This window comes from Vicia villosa, linkage group LG3 (genome assembly GCF_029867415.1).
Source record: "Vicia villosa cultivar HV-30 ecotype Madison, WI linkage group LG3, Vvil1.0, whole genome shotgun sequence".
In the NCBI taxonomy this organism is placed as follows: domain Eukaryota; kingdom Viridiplantae; phylum Streptophyta; class Magnoliopsida; order Fabales; family Fabaceae; genus Vicia; species Vicia villosa.
This window is the reverse complement of record NC_081182.1, coordinates 32,629,392-32,653,840: the sequence shown is the minus strand read 5'-3', so window position 1 is coordinate 32,653,840 and position 24,449 is coordinate 32,629,392. Positions and strand designations below refer to the sequence as shown.

The 24,449-nt window shown below is 35.2% G+C and overlaps 1 protein-coding gene across 1 annotated transcript in view; it reads left to right on the top strand.

Moving 5' to 3' along the window:
- The first annotated feature begins 258 nt into the window (after positions 1 to 258).
- The window catches only part of LOC131655342 (serpin-ZX-like), a 41,285-nt gene continuing 17,094 nt past the window's right edge, over positions 259 to 24,449 (top strand). Inside the window, exons 1-2 of the mRNA XM_058925227.1 lie at positions 259 to 654; positions 774 to 1,580. Of these exons, the coding sequence (XP_058781210.1) occupies positions 259 to 654; positions 774 to 1,580 (1,203 nt within the window). The remainder of the gene's footprint in view (positions 655 to 773; positions 1,581 to 24,449) is intronic.

The window sequence follows — 24,449 nt, the reverse complement described above, 5'->3', positions numbered from 1 at the left end:
TATCTGTTTATTATATTTTAATATTAAATTTGAAAATTCCGTTACTATTTGTATTCATTAGTATTAATTGCATTATAAATATTCTCTCTTAGGTACAAACTTTTCGCTCAGTATCTTTTTCCTTCAATATTTTTCGCCGTCTCTCATTATTGGCCCCTAATATTTTTGGGTAACTTGACTTGGCAAGGCACATTTTGTAAAAATATATAAGGGTTTAGGGTTTAGCAAGCTCTCTAGTGTTTTACAATCGGAAGAAGTATGAATCTCCTCGCCGACTCAACCACCAACCAAACGGAGGTTTCTTTGGCCATAGCCAAACATTTGTTCTCCAAAGAAGAATACAAAGAAAAGAACATTGTTTTTTCGCCATTGTCGCTCCAAATCATACTCAGTATCATAGCTGTTGGCTCTGATGGTTCCACGCAACACCAGCTTCTTGAATTCCTCCGTGCTAATTCCACCGACCAACTCAAAACCTTATGCTCTCAACTCGTTTCCTATGTGCTCGCTGATAACAGTCCAGCTGGCGGACCTCTGGTGTCTTTCGTCAATGGTGTGTGGATTCAACGATCTTTATCTCTTCAACATTCCTTCAAAAAAAGTGTAGCTACTGATTTCAAAGCCGCTATTGACTCAGTTGATTTCGCAACCGAGGTATATTAATCTATCACCACTCTATTTTTATCATGTCTTATTGAATTTGTTTAGGAAATTCATAGTACAAATGATCTTTTCGTATAATATTAATTTTTATATTTGATATTGTTTTAAAGCCACTTGAAGTGAGAAATAAAGTGAATTCATGGGCTGAAAAGGAGACAAAAGGTCTTATAAAGAATCTCCTTCCACCTGGTGCAGTTGATAGCTTAACCAAACTTATCTTCGCAAATGCACTATACTTCAAAGGAGCATGGTCGTCAGAGTTTGATAAATCAAAAACAAAAGACTGTGATTTTTACCTTCTCAGTGGCAGTTCAGTCCAAGTTCCCTTCATGAGAAGCAAGAATGAACAGTATATTAGAACTTTTGATGGTTTTAAAGTCCTTCGTCTTTTTTATAAGGGAGGTGAGTCATATAAGCATGAGGATAGGCGTAGTTTCTCTATTTACTTTTATCTTCCTGATGCAAAAGATGGATTGTTAGCTTTGATCGGAAAGGTAGCTTCTGATTCTGAGTTTTTGAAGCATACACGTCCTAGAGATTCAGTGCCAGTAGGTGACTTTAGAATTCCAAGATTCAATATTTCTTTTGGCCTTGAAACTTCTAGCATGTTGAAGGAGCTAGGAGTGGTTTTACCTTTCTATGAAGCAGGTGGAGGTTTGACAAAAATGGTAGAGGACTCTCCTATAGGTGAAGAAGAACTTTATGTTTCGGCAATATATCACAAATCTTATATTGAAGTAAATGAAAGAGGAACTGAAGCTGCTGCAGCGACCAGTACTGGACTTAGGGTTGGATGCGCTATGCTTAGCAAACCACCACCTCCCATAGACTTTGTAGCCGACCACCCTTTCATGTTTTTGATTAGAGAAGATTGCTCTGGAACGGTGCTTTTTATTGGACAAGTGCTCCATCCCAAAGTTTTCTAAAACAGTCTGTTACCGCAAAAACGGAACAAAACAATACTGGAACACACCGAATCGTTGTTAAGTGTCTTTATGATGAAGACGAAATTATGATTAATTTGCACTTGTGGTGAGATCTTTATCTATTTTTACAGAGCTCATAGAATTGGTTGTTTATTTCAAATAGTTTCCCTTTAATTTTTTTTTCATCAATTTTTCCTGATTTGTTTAATCACACTGGATTAAGAGAAAACTGGATTTTATACTAAGAATCTATTTTACATAATTAATCTATTGCTCATTTTATTTGTTGATGTTGTTTATTTCAAATGGTTTCTTTTTAAAAAAATAAATTCAAGCTGTAGCTACCTCAAATTCTATGATATCATTGACAATAACTCTAAAAAAACATATCCAACACCAATGAATCATAAGTCATAAATGCATGTGCGGCCCCTTGAGCTTCAGTTTTCACATGTAAACTCAAAACAACTTCAAGCTATTAGGTTTATAGGTTTATAAGGGATTTAAACATCCATTTTTTTAAAGTTCAAAAAAGAAAGTTGTTGATAAATATGTCTAAAAGTAAAAGTGAACATTTTGAATGTCTAAAAGAAAAAAAATTTGCATACGCACAGCCTCTGGTATGACACACGCATTATTTTCAGATGTAACTATTGTTTTTTATAAAAATAAAAAATTTGGAATAAAAATTTATCTTTTAAGTACAAAAATAAATTTATCCAAAATAAAATATTTGATTTAATTAAGGACCTCTAGCGATGGGAAAGGCACGGGGACGGTCGGGAAAATCAGCGACTTCGTCGCCGAATAACAGTACCAGTGTTGAAAGGCTTAAGGTTCTAATGAATGCAGAGGATCTATAACTTGAGAAAATAGTGGAAAGAATCGGATCGTCGAGTGGTGCCAAAGGAATTGGGGGTGATGAGGAAACCCTAAATTCACAAAAGAAGGCTGAACCGAAAGAAGAACAACGCAAGCTATGGGTTGACGTTTTGAGTTACAATCGGAATCCTGCAATTGGTCTGGTTATGGAGTATATAGCATCACAAATAGTAAGTGGAGAGATTGAAGTCGAAATCGAGGTTGAAGACATTGCGGCGGAGGTGAAGTTTACGGAAACCGCCCTAATTATGTATTTCTTGGAGTGTGAGGTGAGTATGGACATGGTGAAGCAGCACATGCTTAGAGATTGAAATTTCGTTCAACTCCCCGACATGTACTATCATGAAGAAGGATATTTCATGGATGACTTACTCATTAAAGGTCCTTACACTCTCAGAAATACACATCTGGACTTGATGCGAACATTGCCAATTTGGATGCGAACTTGATGCGAACATTGCCAATTTGGATTAAGCTATGAGAATGTAGATCTTGTCTCTCTGATTCTAACTGTATCCTTGGATTTCATTTATGTTTCGTTTTGAGCATTTCATTTGAGTTTTTCGTTTTAAAACTTCTTCTGATTTTTCCCAAAATTCATATCACACACTTTGAATAAATTCTCATGATGCATATGGTTGAGATGTCGATGAAGAGATGAATCTAATGGTAGTAGTCTCAGCCTCTATAGTTACAGTTTGTGGAAACACGGTTTTCCAGTTGAAAACGAAGGCTGGAGGTTGAAAACGATGACATGTTTCGTCCAACCAATGAGAGCCTTCCATTTGTTTTATTTCTATTAGTTGTTTTTAAACTAGATCAAGTGCTTTTATTTCTCTAATTTCCATGGTGCACCTGTTTTGAGGGCCCTTGGATAAGCTTACTTGGCTTAAGTGGACTCCATCCATCGCACCACATTATTTTCAGATTTATTTTATTTTTTTCTAAAAGCAATGATATATTGAAGCTGAGAACCAAAGTTCTCAAAAAGAGTTACAAGCAAGGGAGGAGAAAACTCCGAATGGAAAACCTACACCCCAATTGAAATTTATAACAGATAATACCAAGGGTTCCTGTTAAAATCATAAAAATAACAATCGAGTTGGTTAATTTTTCCTATATGCGCCCACCTCTAAACCAAAAATTTAATCTCCCCACTATATCTCGGATGTTCCACGTATCACTACTAAATAGCTAACCAAACAACCCCCTCCTTGCCTTTCTTAAAACAATTTTCTTTGCTATACGGAAACCACTTTAAAAAGCTTTCCTTAAAATCGTTTGATTTAAAGTCCTTTATCTCGATCCAATTAGCCGTGTCTTTCCAAACCAAAACAGTTACATAATATTCCAGGAAAGAATGAGAAGAAGTTTCAGGATTGATACCGCAAAGACATAAGATAAATTAATAATAGATTTGATACCTCTATAAAGAAGTAAATCCCGTATCGGTAGTCTACTAATGAAACACTGCCACCCGAAAGCCTTTATTTTGAGAGGAACCTCCAATATCCAAATCAACTTTAAAGCTGAGTCGAACCTCCCTATAGGACTGCAAGAGATCCGGCGCTGATTCAGCAAGTAGCAGCAGGAAGAAACCGAGAAAAGCCTGTCGGAAGCTCCCTCCCACTCGACCAAATCAGAAACTCTCTCCGTCAAAACATAACTCTGCAGCAGCACCAATAACTGACAGAAGAAGGGATCCAGAAATCCCCCACCTCCAAACGCCATTAGACCACCCTCCCATAGCTGCTATTGAAACCTCCCGTAAAAAAGATACAACAAAAAGAGAAGGAAAAACTTCCTTTAAAACTCCCTCATCCAGCCACTTGTAATGCCAAAAGGATGTATGAAAACCGTTCCCCTCGCGAAAACGACAACGGCTAAAAAATACACCCTCCCAATGATTTTTATCCAAAGAGATTAAATCCTTCCACCAAGAAAACTTAGAAACCTTCTCTTTCACTTTACCCCCTCCGTTTTCCATCATTATCTTTACGTCACCATACCGGGCCTTCAAGACTTTAAACCATATTTCTCCTTTCTCCCCATAGATTCTTCGCTCCCACTTACTCAATAAAGAGAAGTTAAAGTCTTCGATCCTTCTTAAGCCAAGACCACCTCCCCACAAGAAATTACATTGAATTTTCTTTATCTCTTTCACAACTTTCTTTGGAGCTTTGTAGAAAGAAAGCATTAAAATCGCGAGACTTCCTAAAACCGACTTAAGAAGAGTAATTCTACCTCCGAAACTAAACATCCTAACTTTTTCATTTTTTATTTTTTGAGTTGCGACGTGTTTTACACGTCACAACTATTTTTAAAAAAAACTTATTCTGACTCTCCCCTTTGTTAACGTTACTTTTTATTTTTTAATATTATAAGCACGTTGCGGCGTGTTTTTCATGTGACAACTTATTTATTTTACACACGTGAGAATCACGTCACAACTTCACGTGGCTAGGGAGAACATTTCTTGTAGTGGTAGATAAACTTCTCGGATTAGAACCAATTGGAACTCCGAGAAACAAGAACTCCTTATTAGAGCCGTCAAAATGGGCCGAAGCCCATGGGCCGGCCCGCGGGGCCCGAAAAATGTTAGGGCTTGGGCCTAATTTTTTGAGCCCATTTTGTTTCGGGCCTTTTTGAGACCGGCCCGAAAAAGCCCAGCCCTAAATGGGCCAGCCCGTATGGGCTCCGGGTAGCCCATGGGCCCGATAAATAGTAAAATTTAAAATTTAATTAATAAAATTTAATATTTAATACTAATTAAAAAAATCAAATTTTTGTATTTCTTTAAAATATATTTTATAATAGTGAAATATAAAAACAAATTTTAATATTTTTTTAAAAATTAAGCTTAATATAATTAATTTTTTTAAATTAAAGAGAATATTTAATATATTTTTTAGAAATGGGCTTTTTGGGCCCGGCCCGAAAAAGCCCGAGGCCCGAACAGGGCTGGGCCTGGGTAGTAAAAACGGAGCCCATATAAAAATGAGCTTTTTAGGCCCGGCCAGAAAAAGCCCGAGGCCCGCTAGGGGCGACCCGTTTAGGGCCGGGTAGCCCGTTTGGACAACTATACTCCTTATCCTCCCTCCTACATGAAAGAAAATTGATAGCAATATCTAAGAAATTCTCTTTAATATTGATGCCAATCAATCTACTTTTGTGAAAGATGATTCCAAGGCCCAAAATAAGTTAAAAAATTGTATCTCATGCATTTTAATTTAAAAAATTATGAAAAAATTCACAAAAATATTTTATCTTATTTTACACTTTGTTTGATTTTTTGATTTTTTTATTTTCATGTTATCTATTTTATTTGATTTTTGTCTTATTTTTTTAGTTTTAATTGGTTTTAAAATAGTTTTCTATTTCCAAAAATTACCAAAAAATTTATAAAAATATTAAAAGTTATTTATGATTTTTCGACGGTCTCATTTTCCATTTATTCATCAGTTTGATTATGGTTTTCATTTTTGCATCTTATTATCCATGTAAAAAATCTTTTTATTATTCATTTTATGCATTTTCCTTTTTGGAATTTTTTTCAACTACTTTGCCCATAAAGATCATCAAAAACAATGGAACTTGGGCATTGATAGATCTAAATTACCTAATCAACCAAAATGGATGATTAATTTGTATGATATTTGACCTAGTTGTGAAGAAATTTGGTTTATAATCTTTTTGCCTTGTGTTACTTCTCTCTTCTTCTCAATCTTCTTCTCTTTATTTTTATTTTTTGGATCAATTAGACTTTGATGATTTATCTTATTCAATTAGTCTCCCTAGCAGTCGAGGCAATTCATTTGGAAGTTTGTTCTTTCCTAATGAAAGATAGGTCTCTCAGCGTCAAAGATAGTTCATTAAGGAGCCCGGTGTTCTTTCCAAATGAAAGGTAGGTCTCTCAGCGCCAGAGATAGTTCATTGAGGAGACTGATATTTTTCTTCTCCGGCGGGTGAAAGTCTCTCAAAGAGTCAGGAACAGGTCGTAGTGTTTCGTAGTCTTTCCAGCGTCATGGGACGATTTATTATGTATCCCTAGTAGATCTGGTCCCTTTCTCCTGATCTGAAGAAAGGATGTTGTTTACTTGTTTATTCCATATAAAAATAAAAAAATATTGCATTCATGTCATGCATGTGGGCTCTCATGGTCTAAATTATGCTATCTTTTATATTTAAGTCCCTCCTACCGTGCTAAGAAGAAGATTTCATCTTCCCCTCATCAGGTATCAGGAACTTAAATAGGGGCAGCTTTTGTACCCCAATTTTTGAATAGTAATATCCCACCCTATTTCATATAGTAGGATCATCATCATCATTAACATCATGCATACCTCATTTGCTAACCAAAATACCAAAGAAATTGTTGCTTGTTGCCTGTGTTCCAAGGCAGGAGATTAATCAAAAGGAGACTAAGCAAATTAGGGTTTTGAAAGATCACAAAGGAGTCCAAACATTATCCTATTCTTAAGTGATTACAACATCACAATCAAAGTCTAAGAATGGCTTAATTCAAAATCAACAACTTCCAAATTCATCTGGTGCACAAATTAGGGTTTTGACCTAATTCATCTGGAAAGTTGACCTTTAATTAGGACATAGCTCCATGGCTCAAATTATGATTCAATGATATTCAGTTCAGTATTATAATCCATTCACATCAACCATTTGAATAGAAGAGCTTGATTCAATTGGAATCCACAAGATTGTATTTCATCTAGAAAAAGTCAACTGTGTGGGTCAACCTTTGACTTTTGAGAAAATTGGTCAACTATGGACTTTTGAGGATCAAAATCATCAACGTATAATTATTAAAGTCATTTGATCAAGAAAAATCAAGAAAATCAATCAAAGATCAATAAGTCAACAAAAGTCAAAATTAGGGTTTTAAGTGATTTTGACCTCATTTTTGGAACTTCAAAATTCACCTTCAAACTAAAAAATCTCCCAACATGAAAGTTGTAGATTTTGATCAAACAAATAGCTTTGTCACTAATAGAATTTCTTCAAAAAGTGATTAACTTGGAAGATGCTGGATCAAGAAGTTTATGTTCAAAAAACTTAGGAAAATTTCAAGTGTTTTAACATGGATTTCTTCCAACTTTAGGACCAATTTTCACCATGATCCCAAATAGGTTTGAGAAAATTGTTAACAAGTGGATTGAAGTATGTACCAACTGATTTCCAAAGAGACCATTAGCATGAAATTTCATCACTTGAGCTATGAGATATGATTTTGCAAAGAGAGCACCATAACACTTGAATTCAAACATGAACATGAAGAAGTTATGAGCCAAAACCGTTTCAAATGCAAATGTCATACCCCAAAATTTGCCCATTACATTTTCGTACTCAAGCTCATTTTAATATCAAAGTCTCAATATTCTACTAAGTATACACTCTCCTAAACAACAGCCTTCCAACTAGGGTTTTCTCTTTCTCAAAGAAAAGTCAGGTTCTGATGCCTCCAATGGACTCCATGGCCTCTCATATGATTCAAATAAACCTCATGCCAAGTTTCAAGCCCTGGTTCAAAAGATTGCTCACTCAATGGCCCAAACGATCAATAATCGACTAGTTGACCTAAAAGTCAAAATATGGTCAAACCATAGTCAAAACTTCTGATTTTTGGTCAACATCCCCATTATGAAGAATCATTCATCATTTGATCAAGTATTGATCATGATTAATCAAGAAAAGTTCAGAAATCAACAAAACCCAAAGTTTCTAAATTAGGGTTTTCTAGAAGAAAGTCAACTGAACTTTGACCAGCCATAACTCCCACATGGAACATCAAAAATTTCCCATCCAAAGCTTATTTTGAAGTAAATTGAATTCTCTACAACTTTGTCTCTCACATGCCAAGTCTAAAAATGCGTCATTCGAGAGATACGAACCAAAACATTATAGGTCCTTTTCAAAAGTCAACCAGAAGTCATCTTTTTCAAAAGAGCACACATGGAGCATGGAAAATTATTTTGACACGGGACCAAAAGCATTGGTTAGAGGACTCTTCAAGGTTTATAAGAAGCACAAGAACACTCAAAAAGATGGAAAATTGAGCAAGATACGAATCGCACAAGTTGGGTGAAAATTGGAAATTGCTTGAAACCCTAAGTAAACAAAATCTAATTTTCAAGTAATGGGCCTTTAACTTTGGATCATCCACATGATATTAAACCTATGAAGAGCCCATAAACCAATTTCCACTTATTTTGTGGTTTTATTTAATTTTATTTTGGGTTTATTCACTTAAATACAAAAATAAATTGAATAAAATAGCAAGTGGATGAATTTTGTTTCTTTGAACAAAGTGACCTAATTTCTCAAGTTCTAACATGATTCTAATGACCCATAATTGCCCTTATCATCAAGCCATGCCATTTACTTATTTCTATTTTTGTGTTTATTCCTTTAAATACAAAATAATGTAAATAAAATAGCAAATAATCACACAAGGCACGTGAGAATCAGAATTGACTCAAAAATATTTTTAGAATCATCAAATATCTGATTGGAAGGTGATTGAAGTTGATTGGAAAGAGATTGATCAAAATTGGCAAGATTTGACAAAAAAATAAATCAAATATACAAGCCCATCATTCACATGGTATCCAAGTCAACTTTGACCTAGTTCCTTTCCTTTATAAAAGGACAATATCATCAGACATGAGGACACGGTTTTTGGACAAGAAAAATAGGGTTTCAAACTTCAAAAGTTTCTAAAAAACTAGGGCACGATCCAAAAGCATACTCCGACCGTTTTCATCCGACTTCAAGGATCTATTCACCCTCCTTACCATCCCTACAGTCGATTCAAGCTCTGGGACAAGCAAGGTCGTGCCCATAATCCCCCTCACTCGTGTTACACCAATGGTTTTGGATTGCTAGGTTGAAGACGAGAGACCTGCGGAAAAATCCGCAGGTAAAACCGCATCAAATTTCAAAGGAAAATCCGCAGGTGCATGGGAGGAAGAAGATGAACAGTAGCAATGCCCCACTCAAGACACGCGTGTTTTTCCCATTCGCTGGTCAGCACTTCCATGTTTCCCAGGCGCGCGTGGCTCTCTAGTACTGGCCAGTCAACATGTTATGACCTTCTCTCCCATTACCATTGGCTGCAGCATGAAACAAGGAAGGCCCACGCTTGACTTTTTCTTTCAATTCCCATATAGTCTTTTTTTTCATATATTATTTATTTGTTGTTATACTATCAACTAGTAATTGTAGCATGAATGGAAAGAAGGAGAGTTGGTAACCAAGTTGACTCAGGTTCGAGTCCTAGCTGCGCCAGTTTAATTAATTTTTATAAAGACTCTCTACGAGATCCAGTGCGTACAGCCTTACGCGTGACCATGGTGCACCTTTGTGCAGCTACCGTTAGATCCTTAGCGATCCTAATCTGAAGGCCTTGAAGGTAGTCTGCATCATGGACTCTCAGAGTGCATCCGCACAGGATCGCACGCCCTTAAACAAGGTTTTCTTTTTCTTTGTTTTTTATTTATTTTTTTGTGTTAATTGTGTTAATTATTTTTTTTCTTTTTTCTTTTTAGAATCAGTTTTTTAACATAAATAATTAGGATTGGTAGTGGAAATTGTTGATAAATTTAAAATTAAAATTGAGGTTTTAGATTAATTATTTAAAAGTAATTGAACTAATTTTAGGTTAATCAAATTAGGATTTTCAGTTTTAGGCTAACATTATAACATTATTAGGGTTCAAATAATTAGTATAATTTTAGGTTTAATAGTTTTTAATCAATTTTAGGTTTTAATTAGATTTAATCTTTATCAAATAAACATATGTTTTATTATCAATAATGTAAGGGTTATCTATCAAACTGTAGGCTAGGTTTTAGGCTTTTACCCCTGGGTTTTTTAGCCATAAGGCTTTTAACCCTGATTTTTCTAAAACCATTTTTACGCGCGAATTCTCTTCTCATCTCATATTCTGTGATTGTCGAATGTTTCTGTTTAATATTTTTGCCTTTTAATTTTTGCCTTAATTATTTAATTTCCGCCACTTAAATTTTGCCTTTATTCAATTCTACTTTCATTCTTATTTATTTATTTATTTAATTTTATTATTTAAATTCTAGAAAATGTGTATAGGCCGCTCATTTGATTTTTGATGTAATAGTAATTAGGGCCTTTACTTTCTCGCTTTTTACTTTCCGCACCTATAAACTGTTTAATTTTTTATACTGCGTGGTTAGTAAAATAGGGAGTGACAAGATTAATTTACTGAACTATAGCTCACCAAATTCAAGATAAATATAATCGAATACAATCACGTGATTGCTACACACACTCACCTTTAAGGTAACCACTCTTTTTGTTGCCTGTTGCCTTCGATTTCGATCAAATAGTCAAGTCCCTTCGAGCGTAGGGATACCTTAGCCTGTTGCCTACGATTAAAAATCACCATGTCCCTCCGATTTAAAGATCATAGTCCCTTCGATGTTGCCTTCGATATAAATGATCTCGTCCCTCGATTAAATGGTGATAGTCCCTTCGATTGCTAAGGTATCCTCACTGTTGCCTTAATGACTATTATATCCTTCCCCGAGACTACCTGCCCTCTTTATGGTAGGGACAGTCTTGTGGCGAACGATACCTCTCGATGACCCTTCGATGACCCGCACATCCAATTGAAAGACTTCCTGCCCTCTCATGGTATGGATAGACCCTTTCGAATGAAAGACTTAAAGAACAAGAAAGACAAACTTAGGGTAGGTAGTTCTTAATTGCTTGCTCATATTCAAATCAAATTTTTAAAATACTTTTCACACCTCCTTTCAAATACTTTCAAACAAGGCTACGCTTATTTACAAGCTAAAGTCCTTAACGAAATTTTTACTATTCACACACACTACAACATTTTAACTATACAGCTACGCAAAAAAGCTGTTGCAAAATCCCAAAAAACCGTTGCCTTTACCTACTAGAACGGTTGTCAGGTCGTTCCAAACTGAGGCGTTGCGTTAGCCTTTAGGAACGGTTTTCTTGCCAACGACAACGCCTCCTTCAGAGCCGTTGCTGTAATTTTTTTTAGAGAACGGTCACAATAAGCAACGGCTGGACTCCGTTTTCAAACTAAAACCGTTGCAAATGTTATTTTTAGGGAATGGCTATTTTATTGTATATAGAAACGGATTTTATCCGTACCCTTCTATATCTTAGTTTTTTCCATAAGTTACAGCAACGCTTTCTTTACTATAACAACACTTTTAAACCGTTGCAAAAGATAATTTTTTAATAAAATGAAAATTCATTTATTTTATAAACCTAATAATCATTGATTCACAATCAACAAAACATTGCCAAATAACATATCGTAATGTCAATCATTGATTCACAATCAACAAAACATCTTCAAATTACATATCCTAATGTTAATCATCATTCATGTTCAAAATAACATCTTTAATCTATAAAATTAAACTTAAACATCTACGTCTCTTCATCTTCAAATGATTCAAAATCTTCATTGATATTATCATTCATGACCTGCGAAATAAAAATAATATAATTTAAGTAAGATTATAATCCAAAGGATTTAAAATTACAGTGTTAAAATAGAAATGTACAACTACTACATCATATCAATAGAAAAGTACAACGTTGCAAAAGATTTGAGATTAACTTACTATCTCACCTAAACCAAGAGCTAAAAAATATGTGCATCATTCACAATGACAACAAAGCTTTATCCCCCAAAATGGGATCAGCTACATGGATCAAATGACACCATATTGTTCGAACAAATACCATAACCAACATATTATTACATAGAAATCTCATCATAATAAAAAATCATTACAAGCACAACCTATAATCAACAAACTGCTTTTATAATAAAATACTCTACTCCACCCAAGACACTAACCATAAAAGAATTACCCCTGCCACTTGTAAAATCTATTCCTCCCCATTGACAAAAACAAAAATCTCAAAATTACAAAAATAACAAAAATGACAAATAGAAACCAAATACCTTAAAACATACAAAATACCAAATAGAAACCAAATCACTTAAAACATACAAAATACCAAAATAGTAGCAGGGGCACACTATTTCTTCTTAGAAGCAAAACTCCACTAGTAATAACTACTCCTAACCCAATCCATATATAATAACAAAATCCATCAATAAGGACCATGTCTTAATACTAGTTAGAAAATATTATTTCTAGCAATGAACTACCACCGACACACATTATTAGCTATAATATACTTCATCAAATTTTCAATTAGCTTCAACTTCATACAAAACTAATCCAATTTATTTTCATTGTCCAAAAGCTATAAATGAAAACTATAAAAGAATTAATCAAAAGCAACGTGTATGTAAAACACTCCAATCATTTACACAAACACATATTAGAGGATAATGATATTAGCATCTCTATCTACTGCTGCAAGTAATGCTCAATGATATTGTATTATTCTGATACTTTACTCTAAAAAAATAAGTGTTAAACTTATGATAACTTCAATATACAAGCTATAGGTTCCAAATACCCCTGTCTAACACAACATATTAAATTTGACACATTGAAAATGATAATAGTAAAATTGTTACTTAGCTAGTTCTTAATAAACTCATCTAAATATAATAAAAGACAAGCAAATTAACTTGAAATTAAAAACATGATTCAAAATACTTTTGTAAACATACAATTAGTCCTAAAGTTCACAGAATCATGTTTAAACTTGGTAGTACAAATTTTAAAAATTTCATAAGTATTTTAGTATGACAATTATACCAATCACCAGGCTTAAAAATTTCTAAGAAACAATTTTAAGTTCTGTTTAGATTAAGGTATCACCTTTTTACCAGGATGAATCGAAAACTCGCAGACCACTGAAAACTTGCGCACTGTTAGGTTTGAAAATTGAGACCTGCGAAAACAAAATCGTTAGATTTCAAGGCAGAGAATAGAGAAAGGTGAAGGAGAACATTTATGCACACCCAAGTTGAATGAGAGCCTGTAGTTGAAGGAAACTCTTCATAGGGCAAAGAATCCTACTGCGAAGAAGAAGGGGAAGCTTTTGCGTTGAATAGGGTTGGGTTTGGGAGAAGCTCGTACGATGAAGAAAGGATTAGGGTTACATTTGGGATGAAGAAGAAAGGGTTAGGGTTACCAATTGATATCAGATTTGGAATGAATGCTTCTTCTCTCTGTGTGTTAGAATCAATTTGGGAGGGAACATTGAAAATTTTACACTTTAGGTCTGGGAGGGACAATGAAAATTCAGTGAGGCAAAAGTTAAAATTAAGCGCTATGTGAAAAAAAATTACCTCAGTTTCCCGCTGGAGCCTTTTTTTATTAAAAAAAATTGAATAGGTAATACATATGAGAACGGTGTTAATAAATAATATTTTATTAAAATAATTAAAAACTATAAGAACGGGTGTAACCCGTTGCTAAAAGGAGACGTTCTCTTTGTGCTCTACGAGAACGTTTAGTGCCGTTGTAAAAGATTTACAAAAAAAGTATATAAGCTACCGCAACAAATTATAAAATTAGTTGTCTATTACTATCTATGAGAACAATTATTTTACCTCCTAAAAATTAGGCGTTGCTATAGAGTAAAAATGTTGTAGTGACACGACACTCTTTCAAACATTTCAAACAAACAAACAAAGTGAGCTAAGCAATTAAGAGCCCATGGATAACCATGGATGCAAAGGGTGCCTTACACCTTCTCTTTGTATAACCTACCCCCCGAACTCAATATCTTTCAAAGGTCTTTCCTGTTCTTTTTTCCTTTCCAATTGGATAAAATAAAAGTCGGTGGCGACTCTTGCTATCCGCGACATTTCAATATAAAAGTCAGTTCCCCGTATTACAGCAAAGATTCCTTTCTTGTAGCCCATGTAACTTGTTCCAAACACTAAAATCAGATGATTTCACTTGCTTTTGAGCTATGATCCATGTGTTTTAAGTATTGTCCAAAGTTTCATTCCATTTCAAGCATAAAGCCATGACTTCCATTCTTTAAAAGTGACTTTAATCACAAAGTCCACTCTCCTTGAGCTCCCAACTTGCTGCTTCTGCATACATTCTATCTAAAAATTAGACTAAACATGTTTAAAGCAACCAACAACTCCAAGCATGCTTGTACCTTCTCTTTGAACCATGGAATTTTCATTTCCTCATGAATAAGCAAAGTAGTACAACTTTCACATGTGAACTTCTTTTGATCTTATTTCTTCACCAAAAAACCCTAATTAATTCCTATAAATAGAGACCAAGGCTCATGGCATCAAACACACCAGAATTCTCCAAGTCACCCCTCACTTGAGATTCTCACTTTTAGCCATTTCCATCTTTTGAGCAATTTCAAGTTCTGAGTATTCTGAGTGTCTAGCAACCATCCAAACAGCTTCTATACATTATTTAGAAGCTGGTCACCATAATCACCACCCCGAAAACTGCCTCTAACAAAAAATCACCATTAAATCTCCACCTTGAGGATTTTTAAGCCTTAAACTTGAAACTTCTATTTGGCTCGAGCACTCTTTTATTTTTCATTTTAGGTAGCATCTATACATCAAATAGAAGTTGTCTAAACATTCATTTCACATCTGTAACACTCCAATCACCATACACCATCCTCACTTGACATGGCTGCAACTTGAATCAGGTTGAGAGTTCCAGGGTGTTTCAAAGCAAACCAAGCATTCCAATAGACTCAAGAGGGTCCCAAGGAAGCTATCCAGATCATCATTTCACTTCTGGAAGTCCATTAATCCAGGTTTCAATTTTCAACTTTAGAGGTAAGCTTTCAAAACTTGAACTCCTTTAATTATGTATCATTTTGGTTAAAACTTGATAACATCTTGTTTATAATCGTGTAAGGATCAGTAACCTCATATTAGTTGTCATTTATCATTTTTATATGCCATTTAATTTGATTTCAAAATTTTAGGGTTCATACTTTTTACAGAAAAATTTGAATTATAGAGTAGAAATAAATAAAAACTAATTACATACTTTAATTCCTCTAAAAAAATAAGCTAATTAGGATTTTATACTTTTTAATTTGGTTAAGATTTGAAACTTCTGCAATTTGGCAATTTTTTTAAAAAAGATACAGTAACCGTAACTCAAAGATGAAGATGAAGTTGCTAGGTTTTAAAATTTGAATCTTATAAAATTGTTTTATTTTATCTTTAATGGTATGTGCATGTTAAATGACTTCATCTTAATGGCTTAGTGACAAACGTGTGTGTTATAAGGCTTTAAACCCCAAGGGCGTGGAATCGATCCACCCCATTTGTAAATTATTTTTCATTTTAGCCATTTAGAAATTGTATTCACATATCATTTGATGAACGCGCCTAGTGATCACTTGTAAGCACCTGACTTGTTGGCCAATGTTTAAAGCTTCATCCCATTGGCATAAAAACATATTTTTAATCACTAGTTTCTTTCACTCTTTTTAACCAATTTCAATAATTTATTTAAAATAGTAAAAAAAAATCCTTTTTAAATAAAATTTTGTACTCCTTTTATTTATATTATCCATTTTACTAATATTAATAAAAAACCCAAAAATATTTATTATTTAGCCATTTAAAAAATAAATAAAAAACAAGCCTGTTTATATGTTTAAAAATCTAAAAATAAAAATTCTTTTTGATATTTTCACCAAGTAAGATCTTGTATATTTTTGTGTGAATGTTTTTAGGGTTAGGATAATGTCTCCTTGAGGTTACCATGTACCCTTAGACCTACTTTCTTTTAGAGTATGGTACTTTAATCATTAAAAATCAATTAGGTTTAAATGTAGTTCTAAAACCCTAATTTTCTAAACCCTAATTTGAAATCCATGATCTTTAGCCTCACATTGTTAATATAAATTGTTGCATTGATCTCTTTGTCTTATATAATTTTGCATATACTTGTTGATTTTATCCTTGTACACTTGTATTTTTATCCATGGAATTATCATTGTGTACTAACCATATTGCATGAGATACTCATCCATCCATCATTTATCATCTTCATTCATACATGAGATAATTCAAAGGTATAAACATTACTTTATCCATTATCATTTGATTTTACATTTATCTCTTTGTTATACTCACTTGCTTGTCTTTTGTGACACATGTTATCACACACGCACTTGAGGTATCCATTGATTGATTGTTTGAGTTGTTGTTGAAAATCCAAAGGAATGAGAATGGTATTGACTAAAATAGTCAAGGTACTCAATCTCTTTCCCAATCTCTTTTAATTTGTGCTTAGTATTGGCAAAGCTTTGCACTTGTTCTTGAAAATGGTTTTGTATTGTTATAGCTCAACCTTTTTTAAATCAACCCTTGGTTTTGTATTGTTAAAGCTCAACCAACCCTTTTTTTAAACCGTGGTACTAAGAGGAGAATTATTCCTGGTGAAACTACACTTAGACCATTGGACCTTGTATAGTTAAAGCTTGGCCTATTTTAAAACTTGTTAGGTATTGTTAAAGCTTACCATTATAAAAAAACCCGTTGAATATTGTTAAAGGTCAACATCTAAAAAGATTTTGGCCACTTTGACTCTTTTATTTTCCTTTTAAGAGGAACTACAAGAGCTTTGACTTGCCTATTGCACTTAAGAGGTATGTAGGCCTAAGATGCGATATCTTGTCGAGCTCACTTTTAAGACTTTCTTTTCTCATCTCCCCACTATATTTAAACAAAAATCACAAAAGTATTTTCAAAATAACAACAATAATAACAGCATTTTCAAAGAAGTTCCTATGGAGTACCATAGATGTGAGGGATGCTTAAAACCTTCCCCTTGCATAACAAACCCCTCGTACCTAAATCTCTGTTTAGTTTATTTGTTTTGATTTTAAAAAAATACTTCTTTGGATTTTATCCTCTCTTTCTTTCGTTTCCTTTGGAAACAATAAAGCGCGGTGGTGACTGTGTTTAAAACAAATGAGCTAAGTATATTCAATGGTTTTAGTCTCACAAATTTCATCGTTATAACAACATGAGGATTAGGAAAATTCTTTATTTTTCTTATATGATAGATTATTGATAAACAATTTATTTTTAATAAAAATAGACCATTTATTATGATAAATACATTCCCGTATTAAATAATTATCTATAGGGGTCCTTATGCCACTTAATGAGACACTTATGGCTTCTGAAAGAGTTATCCATCAATAGGGGAAATTGGATACTTCCATCCGGGACAAACATAGATTTCCACATTGAGTGAGAGTGTCAATTATCTTCTTCCTCGTGTACATCATATGACTTTAGGACTTTCTACTTCTTTCTTGAGGTTGTTGTTTTGTGGTGTGTGGAACATGCAGCTCATTCAAAATGTTGTACGAAGATGTCAAACAAGATGTTCTGACAACCTTCATATGAATAAGAAGAAGACTAACTCTCTGACAGTTAGATCTGCAACTGAAGTCTCAAGTGTAAAGGTTATACTTGAGGATTGCATGAAGATTGTTGCAGTATTGCTAGACTTTTTGTTGCTTTTGTTTTGTTTTTTTTTTTTTGCTGAAATCTGATTGTAATATTTAAATTTGCTTTAGCCAAAATTTGCCAAGGGGGAGATTGTAGATTCTCTCTATGGTTGGCATTGATTTTAGTATAACAAATTAGACATCAACATGTTAGATAGAATTTTTCAACATTGCACAAAAGATATGTTGAACAAGATGTTCTGTCAACTACATCTAGTATAACATGTCGAACAAGATGTCCTATGTAAAGATCATCTGACATCATGACTAAGTGTTAAGTTGGGCTTTTGGATTTTGGTTAAGTTGTTAAAAATGCAAAATATTTGGAGAGATTTGATTAGTTTCTAAATTTAGAGAATATTTAGGAAACTAGTGATTGAAGATCTATTTTCTTGGAGAATATATTGCAGATCTCTAGCAGTCTCCCTATTTGCAGATCTAGTTTCGGGTTCTAAAAAAACTCAAATCAAATTATTTAATGAGATTCAAATAAAAGTCAACAACTTACAAAAATCTAATAGCTACGATTAATTGATTTACGTACTGACATGAGTATTATTCTCTTATTTAATTATTCATAATATAATAATGAAATTTATTTGAATAAAATTAGGAGTATTTCCTAATTAATTTTATTAAAATAAAAATATTTTTAATTAGAAAACTTTTTAAAGAATTTTTTCATTTTTTAAAAATAAATTGTATATTATATTTAATAAAAATTGTATATTTTATTATTAAAAAATTGTGAAACCGTAATTTTTGGAATAAAATAATTTTTTAAAACAAATAAAAATTTTCATTTTATAATTTTTTTTTGAAAAGTAGTATTTATTAAATATTATTTCATTAAACCTTAATTTTATATTTTCGAATTGTAAAAAGATATTGGTTAAATAATTTAAACTGATTTTAAAATTATTTACATAATTGTTCAATAATCATTTAAATGATAATTTTATTTCACTACAATTCTGTTTAAGAATATGTTCATTCAACTATATATATTTTTGCACCGTATAGTATCAATATCCCATGCAAACAACGCCTGCCAAAGCCAAATTAATTTTAGTTAGGAGTATATCTTAATTAATTACATTTAATACTCTTTTAAAATGAAATTATACTAGTAAATAACTATATATTATAAATATAATATTTAAAATTTAAATTATTATTATTATTATTATTATTATTATTATTATTATTATTATTAGGGATACTTCAACCACTTACAAGAGCTTCTACACCCCAAAACTAATGAGCCGTAAAATATTTCACACGTGGAAATTACAATTTTCCCCTAACTTATAACTAGATAGAAGCCAATTTCAAGTATTAAAAATTACATCCGACATACATGTAAAACTAAATGAACACGTAGGGTTTAGGATGAGAGAGAGCAAGGATGGTTGGAAGAGAGTAACAAGGAGAGATCGAGGGGAGAAAGTTTCAAGATCATGGGACATAGCCGGAGGGGGAAGGAGATTAAACAACAAGAAGGAGGAAGCAACATCTTTCTTCTTCACGGAGTTTTGGAGACAGGTGGAGTGCAAAGGACATGTATTACGAGATGAAGGATTACTGAGATATAGATGAGGTTGTAATACCGCCAAAAAGGGACAGAAAGGGGAGAAGATACGGTTTTGTCCGTTTCTTCAACGTAACAGACAAGAATAATTTGGCCATCAAACTCGACAGCATCGTCCTGGATGGTAGGAAACTTTTTGCCAACTTGCCTAGATTTAACAGGACACAACAACACAACAACGAGCGATGCATGATCAGAGATCACAAGAGTATGACATTTGCGACAGTCGAGGGAGGAGGGACACAAGGAAGAAGAAGGGACGGATGGGTGGACAACCGCTCTTTTGCTGAAGTCATTAAGAACGTCAAAAAGGAGAGGATAGAAGAGAACGCTGTGGCTATAACGGCGCGAAGAGTTCATAGAATGACCTCTGAAGAAGAGGAACTAGAAAGGTACGGGAGGGCTTTCACGGGAATATTGAAAGATTCGACTGTGGCTGCTGACTTAAAAAGGATCTTCTTAGAAGAGGGCTTGTTCACTATCAGAATTACTCCTCTGGGACCTAACATGTGCATCCTGGAAGACTTAGTATGCGGAGAGGTGGAGTTATTCATCGAGGAACGTAGAAGTTGGTGGGAACAATGGTTCAAAAGCATAAGCGCATGGAAATCGATAGATGTAGATTTGGAAAGATTGATCTGGATTAGAATCTCAGGTATACCATGCCATGCATGGGGAATGAAGCTTTTCAAGATGGTAGCTGAAGACTATGGAGATTACATCAAATGCGGCGACCATACGTTATCTAGAATAAGGATGGACGAAGCGAGGATCCTGATTAAGTCTAAACATCAACCCTTGATCAATGACGCTTGCACGTTGATCATTAACGGAGAGGCTTTCAAACTGTTTCTGAAAGAAGATGTTTCACCACAAATCATCCCGGTGATAGCAAAGTCTGTGGGGGAAGAGGATGGATCGGAAGAAGAAGAGGGAACGGAAGCTGACTCATCGCCGGTGGAGGGTTCATCGGCACAGGAGAAGGAAAGAGAAGAAGGCGATAATTCACACGCGTCTAGGGAAGAGAAATCGGCGCGGAAGGAGACCATAGGTGAAGTAATAGAGTGTGTTGCTGCTTCCATAGGGACAAATGGCGTTGGTGGAATGGAGAATTAGTATGGAAGAAAGTTCGATTTGAAATTTTCAACCTCCCCAAAAAAGGTGAATGATGGCTTGTCTGACGATCTTATCTCGTCCAATAACGAAAACTTAATTCCACATGCTTTAAATGCAGGTAATGATGAGAAGGGGAGTTACGAGAAAACAGTAACAAAAGGTAAAAGTGAAAGCAGCAGCAGTAAAAAGTCTCAAGAGACTAATTCCGTAGGGGGGTACACACCTAATAATGGATGCAAAAATCTCTTTATTGGACCGGTGAGCAATGAGGGCAGCAACGGCAGCCCAATAAACTTGGGTATGGCCTATAGAATAACAGAGTCAGCAAAATCAAAGAAAAACAAAAAATCTGAAATTTTCCCCAAAAGAAACAAGAAGAGAATTAAGAAGAAATGCGTTCTCAATCTGGGAGAGAAAGTGGAACCGATGGCTTCTTATTTTAGTTGTATAGCTCCAAGAAGTAACGGTGGCCGCTCACGTATGTCGCAACCAGAAGCAACATCCGCTAAAATCGGTAAGTTCTACCCCTGTTCCTCACATACGGACTCGGAAATCCTCCGCTGTAATAGGAGATTAATGAATTCTGCTAATTCAGAAGTGGGTAGGAAGGTTTGGAAATCGATCAGTAGATTAGGTGTGGTCAGTGGTGTGGATGATGAATCTAGCATCAGAATTATTGATGAATTGGAGATGAGAGACAGAGAAGAAGTGAAAGGAAAGAAGGTGGACTCAATTATGTTATTATGAATTGTCTTTCTTATAACATAAGAGGAGGGGGAGTGTTTCCAAAAGGAAGAGAATCAGTTTTCTGCTTAAGTCTTGTAAAGTGGATGTCTGTTTTATACAGGAAACCAAAATATCTTGTTTTAGTGATGCATTAGCAATGTCTTTTTGGGGAAACAGTGAGGTGGAGTGGACTGCTAAAAATTCAGTGGGAGCATCGGGAGGTTTGGCGATCATGTGGAAGAAAGGATCTCTGAATCTAAATTACAGTTTTATTGGACAAGATTTTGTTGGCATTAACATTAACTGGAAAGGTACTAATTACAATCTAGTGAATGTTTACGCGCCTTGTAGTGTGGTTTCTCGGAGAGAGCTGTGGAAGAATTTGACTCAATGGAGGGAAAAAAACAGTAATGAAGAGTGGTGCCTTGGCGGTGACTTTAACGAGGTGGTTAGCAGTGAAGAGAGACTGGGAGAAAGAGGTACTCATAATCGAAGAGGGATGAGGAGTTTCGGGAGTTCATAGCGAATATGGGAGTGATAGACGTATCGTGTGTGGGAGGAAAGTTCACATGGTACAAGGACAACGGGAAAGCAATGAGTAGAATCGACAGGTTCTTGGTTACAAATAACTTGATTGATGAATGAGGTGTAGTGGATCAACGAATTGGTTGTAGAGACATCTCGGATCATGCTCCTATCCGGCTACATTGTGGTGTCATTGATTGGGGTCCGAAACCTTTCCGCTTCAACAATGCTTGGTTGGAGCACGAAGGCTTCAAGGAATTCGTAAAGGAGGAATGGGCGAAGATTGTGATAGACGGGAGGGGCGACTTCATTCTTTTTGAAAAACTCAAAAGGTTGAAGGAAATTCTTAAAAGATGGAATCGAGATGTTTTTGGTTGGATAGACTTAAATGTTAGTAATGAGGTGGCATCTATAAATGATATGGATAAGCTGCTGGTGGATAATTTCGGAAGTGATATGGAGTCTGTGGTTGAGGTTAGAAGGAAGGCGTCCGACAATCTGTGGAAGTATTTAAACGTGAAGGAGAGTATGCTCAGGTTAAAATCAAGACAATTGTGGTTAAAGGACGGAGACAAGAACACTCGCTATTTTCATAATTCCATAAAGGAGAGAAGAAGGAAGAATGCGATTTCGGTGTTGGAAGGAGCGAATGGTAGGGTGGAAGGAGTGGAGGAGATAAAGAAAGAGGCTGCGAATCATTTTGAAGGTTTCTTCCATGAAGAAGACAATCTTAGAGCGGTTCCGGAAGGGATCGACTTAAACACATTAAAAAATGAGGATAGAATATGGCTGGAAACAGAGTTTACGGAGGAGGAAATCAAGAGTGCAGTGTGGGATTGCGATGGCAACAAAAGCCCCGGACCGGACGGATACACCCTTGAGTTTTTTCAACATTTTTGGGATTTGGTTAAGGCGGATGTTTTGAAGTTTGTTAAGGACTTTCAAGAAAAAGCTAGGCTTACGAAGGGAGTTACATCGTCTTTTATTGCTTTGATCCCTAAAGGTAAGAACCCTCAATCTTTATCCGATTTTAGACCTATATGTCTTGTGGGCTGCTTGTACAAGATTGTAGCAAAGCTATTGGCAGGAAGGCTTCGTAAAGTCATTGGGAAATTGGTTTCGATGAATCAAACGGCGTTTATTCCGGGTAGAAATATTGCGGACGGTGTTTTGGTTGTTAATGAGGCAATGGACCTTGCTAAAAGGGAAAAAAGAAGCTGCATAGTGCTCAAGGTAGATTTCGAGAAGGCTTACGATCGTGTTAGTTGGAGTTTTTTGAGATATGTTCTTGTTAAAATGGGGTTCAGACCTAATTGGCTAAGATGGATGGACGGATGCGTTTTCAATAGCCGTATGTCCGTCTTAATCAACGGTAGTGCAACTAGGGACTTCAAGATTGAGAAAGGTCTTCGACAAGGAGACCCTTTGTCCCCGTTTTTGTTTTTTTGGCTACGGAGGTGCTAACGGCGTTAGTGAAAAAAGCAACCGATATAGGGGAGTTTAAGGGCTTCAAGATAAATGATACGGAGGAAGTGAATATACTTCAATTTGCGGACGACACCATTATCATGGCGGAAGGAGATACGGCGAATTTGTGGTGTTTGAAATCTATTCTAAGGGGATTTGAGTTGATGTCGGGTTTGAAGGTCAATTTCAACAAAAGCAACATTTATGGAATCAATGTGAACGAGTGGTATAGCCAAGCGGCTTCCATTTTTCTTTCTTGCAAAGTGGATAGGCTGCCGTTTAAATTCCTTGGGGTGAGAGTGGGAGATAACCCAAGGAAAATTTCGATGTGGAAGGATTTGATTGCTTACTTGAAGAGGAGATTAGCCGGTTGGAAGGGAAGGCACCTCAACATAGCGGGACGCGTGTGCTTGATTAACTCCGTGCTTAATGCCATCCCCAACTATTCCTTATCCTTCTATAAAGCACCTACCAAGATCATTAACGAGATAAAATCAATACAAAGCAACTTCTTGTGGAGCGGGTGCGACTTAAAGAGAACTATTCATTGGATCTCTTGGGATACTGTTTGCAAAAATCGTGAAGAAGGTGGTCTTGGGGTAAAAAGCGTCGAGGTTATGAATGCCGCATTGCTAAGTAAGAGGAAATGGAGAATGTTAGTAGAAGAAGAAGCGGTGTGGCGTGGCATCATTACTTCTCGATACGGAAATGTAAAGAGGAAGGTGCTCATTGGTGATTCTTCGGTGGTGGAGAAATATGACTCAATTTGGTGGAGGGATATGATTTTATCTGATAACTATATCCGTTTGTTGAATGATAATTTTTCAGGGGCTGTCACTTGTTCGATTGGAAACGGAGTGGATGTACCGTTCTAGTACAGCAGCTGGGCCGAATTGCAGTCTCTTGCGAGTGCATTCCCGGAGCTGCTTGCAGAGGCCAAAAATGACAGCATCACAGTGGCTGAAGCGGGACAATACACGGAGGCTGGATGGAGATGGAACACGGCTGCACAGTTTGCGGACGGCAGTAGCGATTCTGAGCTGCTACGTCGC